This window comes from Condylura cristata, unplaced genomic scaffold (assembly GCF_000260355.1).
Source record: "Condylura cristata isolate star-nosed mole 26May11 unplaced genomic scaffold, ConCri1.0 scaffold00027, whole genome shotgun sequence".
In the NCBI taxonomy this organism is placed as follows: domain Eukaryota; kingdom Metazoa; phylum Chordata; class Mammalia; order Eulipotyphla; family Talpidae; genus Condylura; species Condylura cristata.
This window is the reverse complement of record NW_004567128.1, coordinates 4,330,055-4,349,393: the sequence shown is the minus strand read 5'-3', so window position 1 is coordinate 4,349,393 and position 19,339 is coordinate 4,330,055. Positions and strand designations below refer to the sequence as shown.

Here is a 19,339-nt window from a genome sequence, read left to right as displayed (position 1 = left end):
TTATTATGATAATGCTACCTAAAACTGACCAAGCATCAAGTGTTTCCAGAATTTCTCTGGCATATTGAATAAAAATTACTGAATTTTCAGTAAATAACACTTGACTAATAACTTTCTGAAATGAAAGAATATAAGAATATAAGTGATTGCTTTGTAGAGGTAGGTGAACTTGGAAATTGGCACTCAGTAAATGTCTCACAAATACACAACACTGCTCTTAATCCCATATCCCCTTCCTTCACACGATGGCTTCAATGCTCAGTCCCACTCACCATTGTAGTTTCTGCTATTGACCCAAAGCTGTTGATAAATATGTTGCAGGTAACATTTACAGGAGGCCCTGCAAGTTGAACAATAAATAGAAAATTTGACAGGTTGTGTTCATAGCATAATCAAGTCACGTTTTTCTCTTGCCGGTGGCACGGTAGCACTTACCATGGTGGTTTCTGTCACTGATCCAAAACTGTTGATAAAAATATTGCAAGTAACGTTTACTGGAGGACCTGCAGAACGCAATAAGAATATTGCAATAGGCATCGAAGCAAAAACACAGCTCCATCAACATCTGTGCAAATGACTCGCAATGTAAGTAAGATGGAAATGAAGGTGAGACTGCAAATAAACAAAAGTTTTATCCGGTGGCTCATAGTGTATTTAGAAAAATGACAGTCAAGCAATGACAACTTACCCTGCCACGTTTTGAATTTGGAAAATATAAGCTGAAGACTATTAACCTGAATTCATTGCCAGTAGGTGCTATCCAAATAGCCTTTGGGAGGGCGGCACCCTTTGGCCTGACGCACACAGCCCTGGTGCTGACAGCAGTGGGCACGCTTCGTGACAAGATGGGCTGCGTCATGTGCTGGGGCAGCTGCACTGTTGTTTCTCACTGAATTCACGTGGCATGATAATGTCACAGGCCTTTCTGGGGGCATCCCCACAGGAGTTGCATTTTAAATTGGGGGATGTGTCAAGAACACCCCCCTCATTTCACATGACTGATTTGAGTTTGATGCTTTTGATACTTTTGCACTTACGCATTTTATCTTTATACCCTGACCTCCAATGAAAAATGGTGTACAGAAGTACAAACCAAAGAAATTTAACTGACTTTTAAGAAATAAATGAAGATATATCTGGGTCGTTGCCTCAGCAGATACATCAAGCAAGGCTTACTCACCTCGATACGCTTTGACAAAGAGCCTGCAGTTTGCCCAGAGGCCCCGGGACTAGTGCTCCCTTCCTTGGGCCCTTCATCTCCCATCTACACAGCAAGTCAGCTTAGCTGCTGAGAGCAGGTGTGCTGGGAGGAGGCGCTGGGCCACAAGCTCTGACCCCTTCAGCACCAGGTAAGCCACTGCTTATGTCTGGCTTTGTGTTTTGCTGGGCAATGTGTGTATTGCCTTCGTCTTGCTGCTTCTTAATGCTCTCTGAGATGAGAACATACTGCCCTGAGCCTGCATTCACGGGCATTTCCCCTGTGGAAATGTGGCTCTTTACTTGACAAAGCTTCAACTACCTGGTGCAAGCTACACCCCAGTTGGCTCTGTACCCAACACGCCGGGAGGAGCTGAATGAAGAGGAATTTGGCGTGAGGCCTCTTCAAATGCTGGAAGCAAAGCCTAGCTGTGGCTGCACTCAAGCCCCATGTTCTTAAGCTCCACAAAGGGGACACCGGGCACTCAAAATGAGGAAAGGAAATGTCGACGAAACCCTTATTTAAGTGGCCGGAAAAGGCTTTTCGTCAAAGAAAGAGTAAGGAGTTTGGCTAAAAGAGATGTGTTAAGCTGTTTTGCTGTTTAGCATAACTAACTTCTGTGTTGTTAATGAAAAAAATTGTGTTTATTAGTTTTTTTGCATGCGTGGAATCAAAGGTGTGTTCATATTGCCAAAGGATTGTTCACTTTACACTTTTGAAATGTTCCAAGTCTTTCAGTTTGTCCCTCTTATTTCGGCCTCTGCCAGGACACTTCTCCATGACCACTACCCTTTCTGATTTTGTTTTTCTCTTTGGTTGCTCAAAACAAAAATGAGACTCTTTCTTTGGCATGAAATTTGATTGTCTAGCAATCAAATTGTCAAAAAAGGGCGTTTCATAAGAACGTTAATCAGAAGAAATGAAACAAGTAGAAGCTCAGCATGACAACTTTCTCCCTGTCCCCACAGTATTCCCTGGAGGTGGTCCAGCTCAGGAGGGGGGGATTTCCATGAATCTTTATATGCAGGACAGAAATTGAATGAGGGGGAAGAAACAAAAAAGAGAGAAATGTCCCCCACATAGGAGGAATTCGCGCATTTAGATGCAGGTGGTCTTGCACATTATCTGACTGGTTTGGACCAGCATGCATTGGTTTTTATCCTTCCCAGTAAGTTCCAGCAACATATGGAATTCAACATATTTTTCAAGCTACCGCATATTGACATGCTACACTTCACACATTAAAAAATTATCTATTTTAATCCTTACAATAGAACAATCTTTTTACGGCTCCAATAAATGATGAGGCAACTGGAGAGTAGAGAGGTTAACTTGCTTAAAATCCTGCCACAGTAATTAGAAAAGCTGAGACTCAGTGTCTTGTCATTCTGATTCCAAACACCTAACTTGAAAGTACCTTGCTGCACTGCATCTGTCCTCTTGTCTCCTAACTGCTAACCATGGTATATTCCATTGATTTGTATGTTTGTGGGCAAATGTAATCCCTTAAATTTCTTCAATCTTGGTCATTGTCTCAAGGTTCATTTACATTTGGGTATAAAACCTTGGAAAGAAAAAAGTAAGATTGGTGGTGGGGGGGAGGGAGTATGAGGAATTAACCATGCAGATAGTAAGAGCTGAAACACTAGAAGTTTCCCTGTGTGCCAGAGAGTACCTTATTCTTCCATATTAGGTGCTACCAGGTCTCCCATGCTACCGATAAAGAAACTAGCTAGAATAACTAGCTAGAATAGCTAGAATAACTAGCTAGAATAGCTAGAATAACTAGCTAGAATAGCTAGAATACCTAGGGGGTCCAACTTCTAAGACCATTAGAATTAATGATAAAACCTGCTGAAATATGGGACTCAGCCTGCAAGTTCTTTGGGTTCAATGATGGAATTCATTTTGCACTTTTAAGAGTCATTCTGTTACATGTGCGCCAGCACAACCTTTAGTCTGTGTTGTAGCCCAGTAATCTGCTCAGGTTTCTACTTCTAATTAGTTCTAATTAGCAAGGACACATTCTTAGATGTGATCATCAGCAAGTGAGTGTGCTCTGTAAACTGTAGGAAGAGTTAACATCAGCTAACCTCATCTTTTATCAACAAAGTGGTGGTACTCCAAAATGAATTAGGTGAACATTTGACCAGGAGAAAGAATTATGTAGGCATCTGATCTCTCTTATCTTTGGCTTCCTCTTCCTTCTTTCCTTCCTTATCCCCCCTCTCCCATTTCTCCTCTCCCTGCCTGTAACCTTCCCTCTCCTGCTTCAAGTGGGGTCTGACCTCAGTATGAAATCATCAAATATGAGGCCTGTAAGGAGGAGATGTAGGTTCACTGAGGTCACGAGAGCAGGCTCTGCTCCGATGTGAATGGTGGTGTTCTGAGCAGAAGGGCAGGAGGGTGATTCCAGAAAAGCACACACAGAGAAGATCAAGCACGTGACACCATGAGAAGGCAGCCACCTACGAGCTGTGGGAGAGGCTAGGGAGAAAGCCAGCCTGCTGAGAGTTTGGTCTTGAACTTCTAGCCTCCAGATAGACAAGAATATAAATTTCTGTTGTTTAAGCCACAGAAAAGCAGCCCACAGACAGATTAGCATAGGCTAAATTCATGGTGAATGTGGTTTGCTCTGTGTCCACTGGAACGGGCATAGCTGAGCATGTGGGCTGCCCCGGATTCAACTGAGATCCTGCTGGGGAAGGCATGGGGCAAGGTTGAGCAAAAACACCACAAAATCTGCCTGTCATTTTGAGGTTGGCTTTTTCTCCACAATCTCTTGGATGCTAAGAACTTTCCATTGTTTTCCAGAGTTCTGATACAGTTAGTTTTGACAGATTACTGCATGGTTTTTGATGTCTCTATGGGGGAACAAGAGCTTAGGGCTTTGCCATTGTTGGCATCAGCCTCCACATCCCCCAGACTTTCATCTGCTTGTGAAGTACCGTGATACCCAGCACACAGTGTTTGCTGTTGTTCGCAAACATATGTGACCATATTGCTCCTTTTTTTTTTTTTTTTCAAAAGTGGGCCATCCTTTTCATGAAAAGCATCTCATAGATGACAGGCATTCTGTAAAACATTGTTTTGATGCCCAACATTATTGAATTCATTCACAAATTCTTGTTGAACCATAAATATGTTAGATGGTAACAATAAGGCTATAAATAAGACCAATGGCAATCATAGCACTACTATAAAACCTTGTGCTCCTGACAAAGAGGGGATGTTTCATTGGGGGCCTGGGACGGACAGGGGACAAAAAATAATCAGCTGAACATTCCTAGGTATTTCCTTTAGTAGAGAGCTATAACTCAGGTATCTAAGTGAAAAGCTCTGCTTCTAGTTGTATTTGACAATACATTAACTCCTGGGTGAGTTCCCTTAAAATCTCAATGCCCTGGATGATGAGTTGGTAGCACATCTTTGGTAAAAGACTAGAGGGTAAATATTTTAGGTTTTATAGGGCACAAGATCTCTGTCATAGCTATACAATTCTGTGTTTGTAGAGAAAGTAATAATTGACAATATGTAAGCAAATAGGTATGGTTGTGCTTCAGTGTAACTTTGTTTACCTTACAGGTGATAGGCTGGATTTGGCCCATAATCTAAAGTTTGCTGAGTCCTGTCCTGGATTCTTAAGAGTCAGTAATCGTTCTGAAATTCCATGATCTTTCCTTACCTAAGAGTGAGGCAGACATGGTAGTTGCTATGGTTATCTACGGTGAGGTTGATATTGTGGTTGTCTACAGTGAGGTTGATATTGTGCTCTGTGGCAGAAAGGATGTATGGGAAATAATGTCCTTTGGGCCAGTTGTACCAGAGTGTACCCAGAGAAAACATCAAGTTTGAGCTCACTGTGTTATTGTGAGAGCTAGGAAGAAAATATGGTAGTGAAATGGGGCCAGGCCAGAGAATATAGACAACAAATTCTTAATATGTTTGACTCAGTCTTTATATGACTTATAACATGACATATAAGTCTTCTAAGTGTTACAAAGGATTATAAGACTTAAAATTCTTATGATTCAAGCATTACTCATGAAAGTAAATTAATAGAGGATTCTTTATGATATATTTAAAACTTAGAACATTTTTATAACTTCTATCAAGCCATGACACTAAAAAGTGTATTATTTATAGTGAATATATTTAAATAAGCCTATTTATGTTTGCATTGCCAAAAATTTCTGAGTTAACAAATATGTTTTTAAAAAAAGTTTCATGATATATTTCATTTAAAAATAGGCATTAGAGTCAAATACAGTCAACTATTTGTGAGACTTATAAAAGCCAAATTCATAGAAACAGAGCATAGAATTGTGGCAGCTGGGGGCTGGGCTGTGTGGGAAATGAAGTGTTGCCCAAAGGATAGAACCTTCTAGGTATAAAATGAGTAAGTTCTAGGGATCTAATGTCCAGTATGGCGACAAAATTAACAGTACTCTATTAGGTACTTGCAAGTGCTAAGAGCCAACCCTAAATGGTCTCACCCCCAAAAATAATCTCATTATGTCACATGATTGAGGGATTAGCTAACACTATGATGGCAGTCATTTACAATATTAAAGCTACAGTGGCAATGTATGTTTATAAACCAATGTGTATACCTTAAACATACACAGTGTTGTATGTCAGTTGCCTCTCAGTAGAACTGTAAAATGTAGCTGCAGCCAAGAAAAATTAATTAGGAAAAAAGAGGGGAGCTTGGGCCTCCCTGGTGGTACACAGGTTAGTCTCAGTGCTGTCAAGCTACCAGCAGCCACTGCTGCACCAAGTTCCATCCCCAGTCGGGGAGTGACCCACAAGGCACAGCTGACCCCTCCTGTCTCTCCGCTGCTTCTCTCAGCAGTGGATTTCAGTCCAATCCACCTGTTTTGCTCCCCACTCTGTCTCTAGTGGATCCTCTCACATGCCACACCTCTGGCCTACACTCCAGTTCTTATATGCATAAATACATAAAAATAAGTTTAAAAAGAAAGAGTAGGAGAGCTTGCATAACACTAAAACCACTCATTATTTGTTAGTTTTGCTTCAATATTGTTTTCCAGCTTCATATATTAAGGCAGAATATTTGAGAGCAGAAGGTAATCTTTGAGTTCCGAGATGAAATGTTATTTTTTTCCTCTCTTGTCACAGATAGACAAGAATGGCATTTTCATTTTGCATTTTATTCCTCGTAAATAATTTAATATGTCCTCAAGTAACACAATTGCTTTAGCGTGGGGCCTTTGGATGGGAATAGAATATTAAATATATGTGCTTGATGTATACAGTAATTAAATTTCCTTTGGAATAAGAGGATTTTTGTCTAGCAGAAAGATTCTCGCCACTAGCTCAGGAGATAAAGGGAGAAAGCAAAAACATAGAAGAAGTAAGAAGATGTGTAGTCAGGGTTCAGAGCCAAGCTATTTGAGCTTGGGGGAGCACCGTGTCATGACGGTTTCCTGTGTCACCGGGTGTTTTGAGGCCCCTGAAAGATGGCCTTGGAGGAGGGCAGGGCTGCCAGGGGAGGGAGGCCTTTATGCTGGCATGCCCTTGGCAAGATGCTTGGAGGCATCTAACCTAGAAAAGCAGAGTAAGTTTTTGAAAATGTCATGATTGTTATTCGAAATGGCACACAAATGAAGACACTGCCGTTATCTTAATCTTTTTGAAAATTCATCACAAATGAACCCTATAGCATTCTTCTGCCCAACACCTGGTCAGAATGGTTTTACTAGTCCTCATGTGGCATTCACTTTCTTTGCTGACTTCCACATCTGTGCAAAGCACAACGTATTCAGAGATGTAAAGAAGTTGGACATTCACCGACTCTCACAGACTGATGAGAGGGTAGACCAACAAGCTGTTTGCTTTGGACCAGTCCTATTGATAAAATGATGCAACTGCTAGACAAAGCAATTAATTCACATCTGAGGTAGCATCAAGATAAGGAAGCAAAGGGCAGCTTCTGTGAGTCCTCCCCACTACTGCTGACCAGCTGTCAGCTGCTCCCCACAGCATGTGAATGGACAGGCGTGCACCGCCCCCCCCCCCCCCCCACCCCAGATGCATGTAGAGGATGCTGGCAAGTCTCTATCTCTGCTTGCTGTGGATTTCTCCATGGTCAAAGGGAAGGTAGCTGAACGGGATCATTATGTAGGATGACTATGTTTAGAGCAGAGTGTGGTGCTGTTAATAATCACACAGGAATACCAGGCATTAACCATGCTAGTCAGATGTATTTGAAGTATGGTGATGATCACTGTTTTGTTTTTGTTTTTCCAATTAGCCCTGCTTCTTACCACCTGCAAAATTTAAACAGATTATAGAAACTTGTTTATTCTGTTCACTCTTTGATAGAATGGAAATAAAATTCCAGCTTTGATTTGATTGTGAGAATTAGTAGTAATGCATGGAAAGTTCATAACAGTTGCTCAATAAATTGTAGTTTATTTATAGTAAGAAAAGTTGTATTACTATCATTATTATAAGCTCATTGTTCAAACGTGTATGCTCAAAATACTCCTATGCAGAAGTTACATCATCAAACCCTTTTTCATATGAAACAAACTGTTTAGATTACAACTTAAACCTCCCAGCATTTTCTATGCTAATGCAAACAATGTCTTTCTCCTCTGTTTCCGTTCTCTTTTCTCCACAAACACTGCCTCTCCTCAGCTCTATAGAACATTTTAGTTCTATTATATATATATATATATATATATATATATATATATATATATATATATATATACACACACACACACACATATGTACATATATATATATATATATATCTCATAATGTTCATTTTTGTACAATGTATGCTTTCTCTTCTAAGGTGTGATTCCTGTAAAATTCCTACCACCAATTCATATGTGAACCATCACCATAGTCCTTTTTTAGAAGTGTCCAGCCACCTTGACAACTTTCTGTCTTCCAGGACTTATGCATAAACATTCTTCATGCATGGAAAACCATATGTCCCCTGGGTTGAGATAATCGCTCTTAGCTCCCTTATATTTAGTCAGTTTCTTAATGTTGCAATGATCGGCACTTTGCACCTGCTTATTCTTTCCTGTGGGAGCTTATTCTGTGCACTGTGGGATGCTGAGCTGCATCCTTGGCCTCTCCTCACTAACTACCAAGAGCACCCCACAGTCCTTGGTCCCTGCTGTGACAACCCACAGTGTGTCAGACATTGCCAGAGGTCTCGTGGGGGACAAGATCATCCCCCGTTGAGAACCACTATATTATACAAGAAGGCAGAAGCAATAGGGTGAGTTGAAAGGTTGCTCTGCAGGGATTATGCTCTGTGTGATAAGGGGAGGGGTTGCAGATTAGCCTGCTGCTCTGCCAAGCAAAGGCTGTGCCATGTTGGAACATATTGGTTAGATGCCCTCATAAGAAAGCCATCTTTCATCTCTTTCAACAATGAATGTGGATTTTAAAGTACATCAATACACTTGGGGTGAAAGCTTGGCAGGATTATGGAATGTACACTCCTTGCTTGGATTTGTTTGTCAAGAAATTAAATTTGAAGCCTCTTTGTAGACTTTGCTGAATTCTGTGCATTTCCCTCTTACAAATCTTCAGTCATACTCTAAATCAACAAACCTTTATTGAGGACCCATTATGCATCTGGTATATACCTGGCCTTCTACTAGTTATAGCTAGATGGTGAATTGTGGAACGAAATAAAAGAAAAGCAAGCATCAAGGACAAGCCAGAAGAAATTTGCTAAAATGTGCTTGAGTCATTCTGCAAAGCATGTCAGCTGTGTGTCCAAGCAAGCATCACAGAGAGGGCGTTTTTTGTTAAGCCTCTTTCTAATACGAGTGACCAGCAGCTTTTTTTGTTCACTGTGGGATTGTAGTAACCTTAAGTGAGCAGTATATATCTTGGGAGATTTAAGGCACTTTGCTAGTGGTGACAAAGTTAATTTTGTATTCTGATCTCAGAGACTGAATGGAACCTTTATGTTGAGAGTAATTTGTCAGCGTAATCTACATATATTTCTATTTATGCTATAATGAAATGTCATCAGATGGAGAGTTGCTAGAGAACAGGAGAATCTTGCTATCTTGGGATTGTGGTGGAAAATAAATAAGGGCCCATTTAGCCTTAGAAGAAGACAGTTTTAAATGTCATTTGGAATTAGGTTTGAAATGAAGAGATCTGGTAATTTCTCATGAACCCAAATGATATTTCTTTTCATTTTAGGAAGTAACAAATATGAAAATAAAGATGACTTTCTCTCATGTTAATTGAACCCTCTACTACTCTGCAAAATGAATAGCAAGTTCATCAACTTGTTAGTTCCTGACAAATGGGAAATAGATATTTTTCCCATTAATAATTTTAAAGAAGAAACTGGCATGTGTTTAGCATTATAATAATAGAATTGAGGGTCACCCTCCTGCATACATGTTTGTTTCCACACTCAAATCTTCTCATCCTCCCAAGTGCTGTTCAGATGATACCCACTCTGAAATTTTCCATGCTTTTCCAACTGACTGTTACCTTGCTTGGCACATCCCTGGCCCCATCCCCTTAACCATGGTGCATTATATAGTCAGTGTTTCATATGTGCCTCATTGATTCTGGTGTGGTCTGACAGGTCCAGGGAATTTAGTATAGTATGGAACTCACACTGGGCAGTCAGCAATTCTTAGTGCAAGCTATGGGTGAAAATAGAAGCCATTTTGTGCACGGAAATGCCAGTGGCATCTCAAAAAAGCTGTGTTTCCATTTCATTTCAGAACAACTTGCAGTGCAAGGCATTTTAACCCCAACAGTTAGTCTGATCCCTTAAGCTTCAAAGGGTAGTTCATTCCAAAGGCAGTTCATTTAAATTGACTATCTCATCTCAGCCTGAGAAATCAGAAGTGAATTCTGTTTGTTGTCTTTCCAAAGAGCGCAAGAGAATGAAAAAAGTGGTGACAAAAACATGACAGTCCCCAGTAAGCAGCTTTGCAGCATGGCCCTTTGAAACTGCCACTGAGCTGGCGGCCCTGTTGGAGGTGGGGGTGGGAAATTTCCACCTGCTGGCTGCCCACCCCACCATCTATTACTGGTGCAGCATGGAATCATGGGGGAAATCATAAGTTAATAGCTACAAGCACTGAGTTTATGGCCTAGCTTTGCTATGGACTATTTCTGTGACCCTCGGCAGTCATGCTGATCTCTAGTTTTCTCATCTACAAAAGAACTATCTTCCAGTAACTCACAGGTTTATTGGGAAGATTGAATATGATAGTGTGTGTGAGAAATGTCACCAGTTTCTTTTCTCTCTCCGTTTTCTTCCTCTATCAAGAAAGGAGGCTCTTTGCCATTATTAAGCTACCAATGTTCTTGTGTCAAGCACCATATCTCTGCCCTGCATTTTATTCTGCTCACCCCTACTTATAGTGTTAAGATACAGGTTGTAAACGTTTAAGTAGGCTGTAGGAAGAAAATATGACCTGTTCCTTACTAGGGAAATACTGCACTATGAGTCTAACAATCGTTAGGAAAAACTTAAGCTGTGGTGGGAGATTGTGTGTTCTCTGCAGCACATGCCTCTATGTTATCTGACTCTGATTCTGCGAAGCTGTTTTACAGCGCTGTAAATTGTATAACTTACAGCCATGTAAAACATCTCTTGCTTCCAGAGATGCAAATTCTGTCCTGTCCCGTACAGGTTCAAGTACCTTCCTTCCCCCTGTGAAAGAAGCTAGTTTTGCCATCATTTCTGCACATTCATCTCAGTATCCTTGCTTTAATACATAGGTCTGGGTTTTGTTTTTTTGTTTGTTTGTTTGTTTTTAATTTTCTTTAGAATTGGTATATCATCTGCCTGGTTCCCTTACTGATTAATGAGTTAAACAAAATCTTTAACATCTATCCATTTTATATCTATATGAAAGTCATGCTTTTACCCTGTTTTGAAATTTATCTTTTTATGTGAGGGTTTTTTTTTTTTAGAAATGAGTGTCCTCTGGAAGGATTAGATTCAGGTCCAGGCTTTGGAAGCTTGGAGGCCTAAATCCTGTTCAAAGCCTCTGCACTCCCAGGCAACCCAGCATTTCTGTTCTTGTGTCAAGAGAGAATCTTAGAGCATCATGCCTGCCAGCGAAGGGGCCTAAGCATTCATTTCTCCCCTCTGCTCCTGTGGCTTCTACAGATGGGGACTTGTTTCCCCATTAGGCATTCCACACCATTTCTACAAGGGGGGGAAGGTCACCATTGTACTGTTAGGAAACAGAGTTTTTTATGTCAGCAAGAGATCTAAAAATAGAAGCCAGAGTTCCTGACATGCACTCTCCTCTACTAACAACTAGGACAGCCGCTTCCCAACTGCAGAAGGGAGCCTTGAAATGATGGTGGTCATGTGTTTACACACGCTCTGGTGGCCCAGCTCTCATCGCCGAAGTACTCCCCTGCCTCTTATGCTGCGCTGGGCGTCTCTGGAATCTAGTTAATTAGCAGAACATGAACTGGGCTGCTTTTGTGTGTTAGATGCTGGCTTGGTCTGACTACCCTCAGGTAACGGCTTCAGATGGGTACAGCTTGTTGAGGAGATGAAGGACATGCCAGCTGGGAAGTGGGGAGTGAGACCCGGAGAGAAGGAAGTCGAGGAAAGGTGAGCAGCCAGTCCGTTACTTAGCGAGGGCAAGCAAAGCTTCCTCCCATCAGCAACACGCAGCCACATTCTTCTGCACTGTTGCCTCCACAGGGTGAGGAGCGGGGCCATTTCCTGCCAGCTGCCACCATCGTTAGATGAGAAGGTGAGCCAACTCTCAGGGGCGTTCATTCTACCCGCCTCTGGCTGCCACAGGGTGGGCAAAGTGACATGGGGCAGAGAAAGCCCGCCACAAAGAGATGCAGGTGCCAGCACCGGGAAGGCGTGGGTGTGGGACATCGTGCAGGGCACCAGCAGTGGAGCCTGTGCGGGCCTGGGCCTGCCAGAGTGGGTGTACCCTTGCAGTCAGTGAACTCTTCACCTGTCGTGGCAGAAGTGTGAATGAGACGGAATCCGATGTGCTGTGGTGATCAGAATAGCACTGTAGGGGGGTGTAGCAGAAGCAGCAGCTACTTGTACGTGGGGCATGGAGAAAGGAAAGGGAGAGGAGACGTTCTTCATACAGAGGTTGATGAAAGCCTTTCTGTACGTTCGAGAGGGAAGGCAGGACCTCATTTTATGTGAAGCCTATTTCATTGGCCAACGCCTAATCAGCATTTGGAGGTCGAGCCACATTCTTGCAGCTTGTGAAATATCCTCTCTGAAATTCAAAGCCCCCTCCGCCAATTTTGCAGTGCTAGAGATGTTTTTAAGTGAGTGACAAGCTGTCCTATGTCTGGATTTTAGCATCCCTATTTTTTCCTCTCTCAGTGTGACACTATCTTTACCGCTGAGCCGAGCCTGCCCCTCCCAGAGTGAAGTCAAGTAACTCCCGCAACTCCAGGAAAGCTGATCTCGCCCTAGTATGGAGAATCCCCTTCTGCCTGGGGCCAGTCACTTGCTGTGGGCTCACGAGAGTGGGTAGCAGCGCTTCCTTGGGCCTCTGACAGGGTTCACCTGAAGACTGGAGAGTCTGGCTATTTCACTAAAAGCAGCAGAATGGGGTTTGTACTCCTGCACACTAAAGACAGCATGACTGAGGCTTTAACAAGGCTCTAACTGGGTATGTTGTACCAGACACAATGGAGCAGCAGCATCAAAAAGAAAATCCTTTGCTGAGAAATGGCCCAGGCCCAGCTTCTCATGGAAGGAGGTCGAAGTGCCCACGACTTAGAAGGCCAGAGATGCGTCTCTCTGGGAATCGGCTGGCTGGTGCCGACTCCGCCACACGTTACCCTCCGGTCAGAGGCGCTGTGTTGGCAACAAGGACATTGGCACCTCCCTGTCTGTGGTAAGATTGTGGCCCCCGCCCACGCCTGGGCCTGACCAGCTGCGCTGGCCGTGAGGACTTTGAACATTAGTTCCAGATCTGGTTAGAAGGAAACGGGAACAGTAGCACTTAGGAATTCCGCAGGAGGTTCGTGGGTGGTGCCTGTCCCACACATCCCGAGCCTCGCATGGCGGCAGTGAAGCCCACGCATCCTCGAGTCCTGCCTTATTTTCGTCCTCTTGCTTTGGCTGCAGCCGTTGTGCCCCCTCACCCAGAGCTCCCGTCTCTGTGACAGGATCCCAACTGTGTCGCTCCTCTGCGTGGAGAAGGAGCGCTCTGCCTCTCAGACTTGTTGGTGTGCGTTGGGTTCTCTTGCCCAGTCACGCCACGCATCGCCCAGGGACAGGAGCTGTCCGTTTGCACTTCAGTAAGTTCCCAAAGTCCCTGAAGTTAGGCACATGGGAGGTGTGTCCCCCGGATGCTTTGTGATTCATTCGCGCCTGGGTGCAGAGGAAGCTGGGAGGCCAGGAGTTCTTCCTCTGCTTACTCCCAGCCCACCCACTCAGAGAGCCGCCTCCTTAGTCCCAGAGCGGCCGCCCAGCAGGCAGCACTCCACACCTGCCCCTTCTGCTCCCCGGAACTTCAGGCCGCATAGATGCTGGGAGGTAATCACAAAGAGAATCAAATTGCAGACTTCAGGTCTCAGACTTAGCATTTTCTCCCGCTTTTGCCCACGTGATTGCGATTCTTAAGTGAACACTTTCAGAACCCAGAGCGTACACTGCGCCAGGAAACAGGCTCTCACACTGGATAAAATGCCAGATGGAAGGGCATGCTTTTGCTATGGCAGAGTCAGCATTTTCCTGGAATATATTTAAATACATCACAAATTCGTACTGCAAGAAGATGTGAAAAATGACTACAGAATGCCATTAGTCAGAGACAAAATCACAGAATGTGTAACACGTGGAGCTTCAGTCAGCGCGCCCTGCTCCTTCCGCAGCCAGCCGCCGCCGCCCCCCCACAATCTGTAGTTTATCCCAGTCCACCTCAAGCAGAACACTGGTAGGTGATTGGACAGAAATAAGCTTTGCTCATTCATTTAATTATTCACCAGATATTTGTGGAGGATTAATAATGTGCTGCAATCTAAGGAGGCAAAGTGGAATAATGAACAGATTCTGAGCAGAATGCTCCAGAGGCTCTTGCAGCCTCCAGACTCACCGCCCCTGGCAGGACTCGGCAATTAAGCAATGGCTGTAAGTCGAACTCAGAAACTTGCTGTACATCAACTCAGCTCTTCTACACTGCTCCTGTCCTTTTTATGGTGACAGGGCAGACTCAGGCCAGGCTGCGAACTGAGCTCACGCCGCACACCACCCTTACCAGCCATGGGACCACCAGCAGGCACGCACAAGCTCTGTTCTGTATCCTGGTCACTACGATAGGGATAATGGTAACTTACAGGCTATTGGGAGGACTAAGTGAGTGAATATGCTATGCGCTAAGGAGAATGTTTGGCATATGGTAAGGATTCAAATAATTTAAACGAAGACTACTCTCAGCTGTCTCGGTGCCCTCCATTTCCAAAGGTGGGAAGCAGGGGTGTGGGTGCCGTGAGGAGCAAAGGGGCCTAAAAGGCAGCTGACCGATAGCTTGGGCACACGTCTCATTACTTCATCTTTTCTCTGCTGACTGTATGTAATACCTCTGGCTTCATCTTCTGGTTCTTGGGTTTAAAAGATATTTAAAGACTTCCCTATTTAATAAGCCTACTGAGAACTATGTTTTCAGTGGTGCATTTAAGTGGTTTAAAAGCTTTCTGAAGGTCTGTCCCAATAGCAGAGAGGGCCAGCAAGACAAACACCCAGATCCCATTAATCTCAGCTTCATGGTGACGGCACCCAGGACCAGCCCGGGTGGTGCAGTGGGCCCTCTGGCAGACAGAGTGCTGCTTCACGAGAAAATACAGGCCAGTGAGCATGTACTTCTCCTGACTTCCCTGCCCTCCACCCATAACACTTACTCTCAGAATAAGGAGTGGACCCTTCTCTGGTGCAAGGGTAACCTCTCCAGTAGCCTTATGGCTTTGCTCTTTCCTACCCCTTCCAGAACCCTGCTCCATCATTCCCCCTGCCTCTCCTGAAGTTTGAATCTCCTTTTCCTTTTCTTCCACAAATGCACCCTTCTCATCCTAATAGAAGAACAAGCACAAAACTAAGTCTCCCTTCCCTCAAGCTCTGTGAGCTAATATCTGATCTCTTTTTTCTTCCTGATAACAATCTCTTAAATAAGGAGTTTATGCATCCACTTTCTCCACTCTTCACTCCACAACTGGTTACAATCTGGATTTTGTCTCACTGCTCTAGAGAAATCTGGGCTCAGAGTTGCTCCCCACCACCCCAAACGGAGCAGCCCATTTCCCTGCCTTTCTGTTGAGCATCCGCTGTATGTGGCATGGTTAACACCCTCATCCACAGAGCTCTATCTTCCCTTCTCAGCAGCAGTTACATCTTCTTCAGGCACTTCTGCCCCTCCTCTGCCTTATTGCATTTCTGTTACCCTCGCTCCATCAGCACTCACGTTCATGAAAGGCCCCTGCCTGTTCCTCTTCTCTGTGGTGGTGGTGGTGAATATCACTGTGACCTGATGGCTTCCATCCCTCTGTCTCTAACCACTATACATCCCTGTTCAGTATAAGGTGTGGAAAGTGAATTTTCTGATAAATGGGGTGTTGGTCATGGGATAGCAGAAAAGCAGGAGGAGGTGGGGCAGTAAGGTGGAAAGTGAGAATGTTGGTAATTTCTCTTTTTGACTCTCATCTGCTTGGTGTCTAGCTTGATGCCATATGCATAGTAAATGCCTGAAACTTGCCTAGATGTGAGAGATTCCACTCAGCATTAGGCACTTTAAACTAACAGATACAGAAAGTACACAAAAATCTGGGGCTTCAAAGATAAATTAGACTCACTGTGTAATAAGAGAGCTTTATTATTATTTTTTCACTACGCATGCAAGAATTAGGATGCAGGCCAGAGCGGTGATAGGATTCACCAGAGACAGAGTGGGGAGAAGAACGGGCGTATCTACTGAAATTCACTACTTAGAGGAGCAGCAGGTAGACAGGAGAGGTCTGCTGGACCACATGGGTCAGCTCCCTGGCGGGGGATCGAGCTTCTGCCTCAGTGGCTGCCAATAGATAGCTACATAGTGCTGAAACTTAAATCCTTATGTCACCAGGGAGGCAGCTTTGTTAAAAACGCACTCAGTAAAGATTGCACACCAAGTACTGCAGATCGAGAGTGGGTATCCTTGCCATCACTCTCTGGTCATCTACCTGCCTCTCCTTTCTAGGCTTTATGTGTCTGTGAAGGTGTGTTGGTCGAAGTCCTGGCTGGCAGCAAAATAACTTTTTCTTTCCATAAATAACAGGAGTGGGAAAAAAAATTCCAGTTGTTTTGCATTCTGAGCATTTTGGTAATGAGTCAAGTGAGAGAACACATGGAAAAAGACTTAATTCGTTTGAAAAGAATCCCTAACATTAGCTGATAATTTATTATGTTCAATTATTCACATTGACTTTTACATTTGTATAGATTCTGGGATTAAAGATTAATATAAGACTTCCTATCCCTTTGGTGGATGCTTTATTGGCTTCCTCACTACTCTCAGGGGTTGAAAGTACAAAGCAGAATGAGATAAGTCCAATTTCTGGCCTCTTGGAGCTAGTCTGGAAGGGAAAGAGACTGGGAAGCAGCCTGACAAGAAACATTGTAGACAGAGGGTATAGGAGAGGATGGACTTAGCTTATGAGAGGCTTTGTAGAGGAACTGATATTGACTCTTTGGTCTGTCAAGTGAGTAGACATTAGAGTGGAGGAACGGCAGGCGCCATGATGGGAAATGAAAGTGCTCAACATTGTAAGTGAAAGGTTTCAGGAACAGGAAATAGGCCTTTGAGGCTGGAACAGAGTGGGAGGGCATAGCTGGGGATGTGCAGTGATGATGTCCAAGTGGGTGACTTGATGCCCAGGTTCTGTGGGCCACTTTACCATTTTGTGTCTCGTGGCACAGTGTGCTCTGGTTCGTGTAGCCAGAAATGTGGTTATTTCCCAGAGGATTGTGTTTGGGCTACTGGAGCTGACTTTTCCCACATAAGAAGAGATACAAGAGTCTGGGAATTCTCCCCACTCCCCTCTACCCACTGGGAGGACAGTCTTTACCTGATAATGGGTGGGGGTCACGTTGGGGGAGGGTAAAAACCAGATCTCTTGCCTCCAGTCTCAGCAACTCTGGGATATAACTGCACTCAAGTCCCCCTGGGAAATCAGGCTAAACCCGTGCTCTGTTGAACTTTGCTGGAGATCAGAGCCCATTTCTGGGCTTTCCCTGTCCTTGTCTGACTTCATCATTCTCTTAGGTGTCTTCCCTGCTCACTTATCCTTGGTAACACAGAATTTGTTTTTTGGAAACCCAAGGTCAGATAGATGTAGTCAAAAGCCTAACCACAGAATCCCTCATAAGCCACATGTGGGTGTGTGGACTTCACCCAGAAATTAGAGAAGTCCTAGGGGAGGCTAAGCATCACGAACAGCCTGGAACACAGAGGATACTAGTATTTTGAGCTCTGCAATCCCTTGGGCGACAGCTTGGCTTGCTTCTCTTGTGCATTCAGATAAAGATATTGCCAGTCAGGCACCTGAGAGCGACTAGACTAGGCTTTTCTAAAAAAAGTGTAGATGTTTATTTCTGGCCTTAACTTTCCCTTAGGATCTATTTATCCTCTAGTCAGTGTTTCCTTCACCTTCGTTGCATCTGCCACATCACCCCTCAGAAGTCAATGTCTTTTCAAAGGTGTCATTCTGTGACTTATGTGATATATTGCATCCATATGCATGGACACTTTTTGTTCATACCCTAGACCCGCTTTCTGCTATCACTGAAGCAGATAATTTATTCTGATATTTATATGAATTGTTAGATGCACAGGGGATACCTGCACATTGAGACTTTACCTATCAGCCTGCCAGCACCTGGCTCCAGAGCCTCTGTAGCAATCACAATGTTTTAGTACAGCAGGAATGGGAAAGGGCCCAATATGAAGGCCTCACAGCTCAGTCGCGGACGTTTCACACATCAGTCCACTTCGACTGATCTTCACAAGGATTCCACTACGCAAGCTACACTATTGTTAAGGATACACTGACAATTCTTAAGTGAACTCGGTCAGAGTGAGTGGGTGCTACAGAAGACTCTTCACCCAGGGACCCTACACATACCCAGTTTCAAAAGTGGGCAGGAAATTAAAACTGCATGTGCAATTTTGTCATTTGTAGAGTCTGATTGACAAGTACACATGTGGGGTTTCTCCTTCAGATGAGTGTATTCTTTTCCTGAAGGAATCCTTCTTTGTAAGCTGGCTTTGGGATATTCTCCGATGTTAGAAATTCATACATTTTGGTGAAAGCCCTGCATGTTGTAAACGTGGTTGGCACCACGAAATCTATGGAACAGGAAACAGCCTGCTGGGTTTTAAGTGGGAATATTTGTTCAGAAGATTTGAATAAAGGATGAGCTGAACTGAGTGAGGCATGTATGCACGCTAAACAAATGTGAATATTCAAAATGTAGGTGCTTGGGAAAAATAAAAGGAACATCTATCCCAGACTGTGGGTAATTCCTCCTCGTTCTGGAGCGTTACAGGAAGTATGTCTGATAATATAGCATGCATTTGGTAAAGATCAGGTCAAGTATGCCGCTGGCATCACTAACTCCAGAGGGGTCACTAACTCCAGAGAAGGAAATAGGGTTGTTCTAGCAAAAATGAATACTGAATATTGTAACAAGCTGACAATAGTGTTAACAAGCTCTGACCTCAGATTTTATTATTCTATTTAGGTAACATTACTTTACAACACTGTATGATTTAGAGATGTAAGTGCACACTCTCCAGATGTATGTTACCACACCACACCTACCAATTTTAGAACAAGCAAAGTAGCATGTTATGTATATTAAAACAATCTCCTGAATAAAATGGTGGCAGGGCTTCCTGTTTACATGGCATGGCCCTGGGCCTTTATGACATTTCCAAGAAGACATGATCTCATCTTAAATTTTTATGTTTGGGGAAGATACTACATACTGCACTTTAAAGGAAATCCTGGAATTTTGGGGAAAGCATTATCCTCTTCTTTTTTTTTAATATTTATTTATGCATATAGAACAGGGGTACAGGCCAGAGGTGCAGGGGTGGTGAGAGGATTCACCAGACACAGAGT

The 19,339-nt window shown here is 43.6% G+C and overlaps 1 protein-coding gene across 5 annotated transcripts in view; it reads right to left on the bottom strand.

Moving 5' to 3' along the window:
- Positions 1-19,339, bottom strand: part of GLRA2 (glycine receptor, alpha 2) — a 137,223-nt gene that overhangs the window by 103,173 nt on the left and 14,711 nt on the right. For 3 of the 5 annotated variants that reach the window (XM_004689863.1, XM_004689862.1, XM_004689861.2), the window contains one exon: positions 436-503. In XM_004689863.1, coding sequence (XP_004689920.1) covers positions 436-503 — 68 coding nt within the window. Of the gene's footprint in view, positions 1-272; positions 341-435; positions 504-19,339 lie in introns of all 5 variants that reach the window. The other 2 variants (XM_004689865.1, XM_004689864.1) reach the window with 2 other exon arrangements.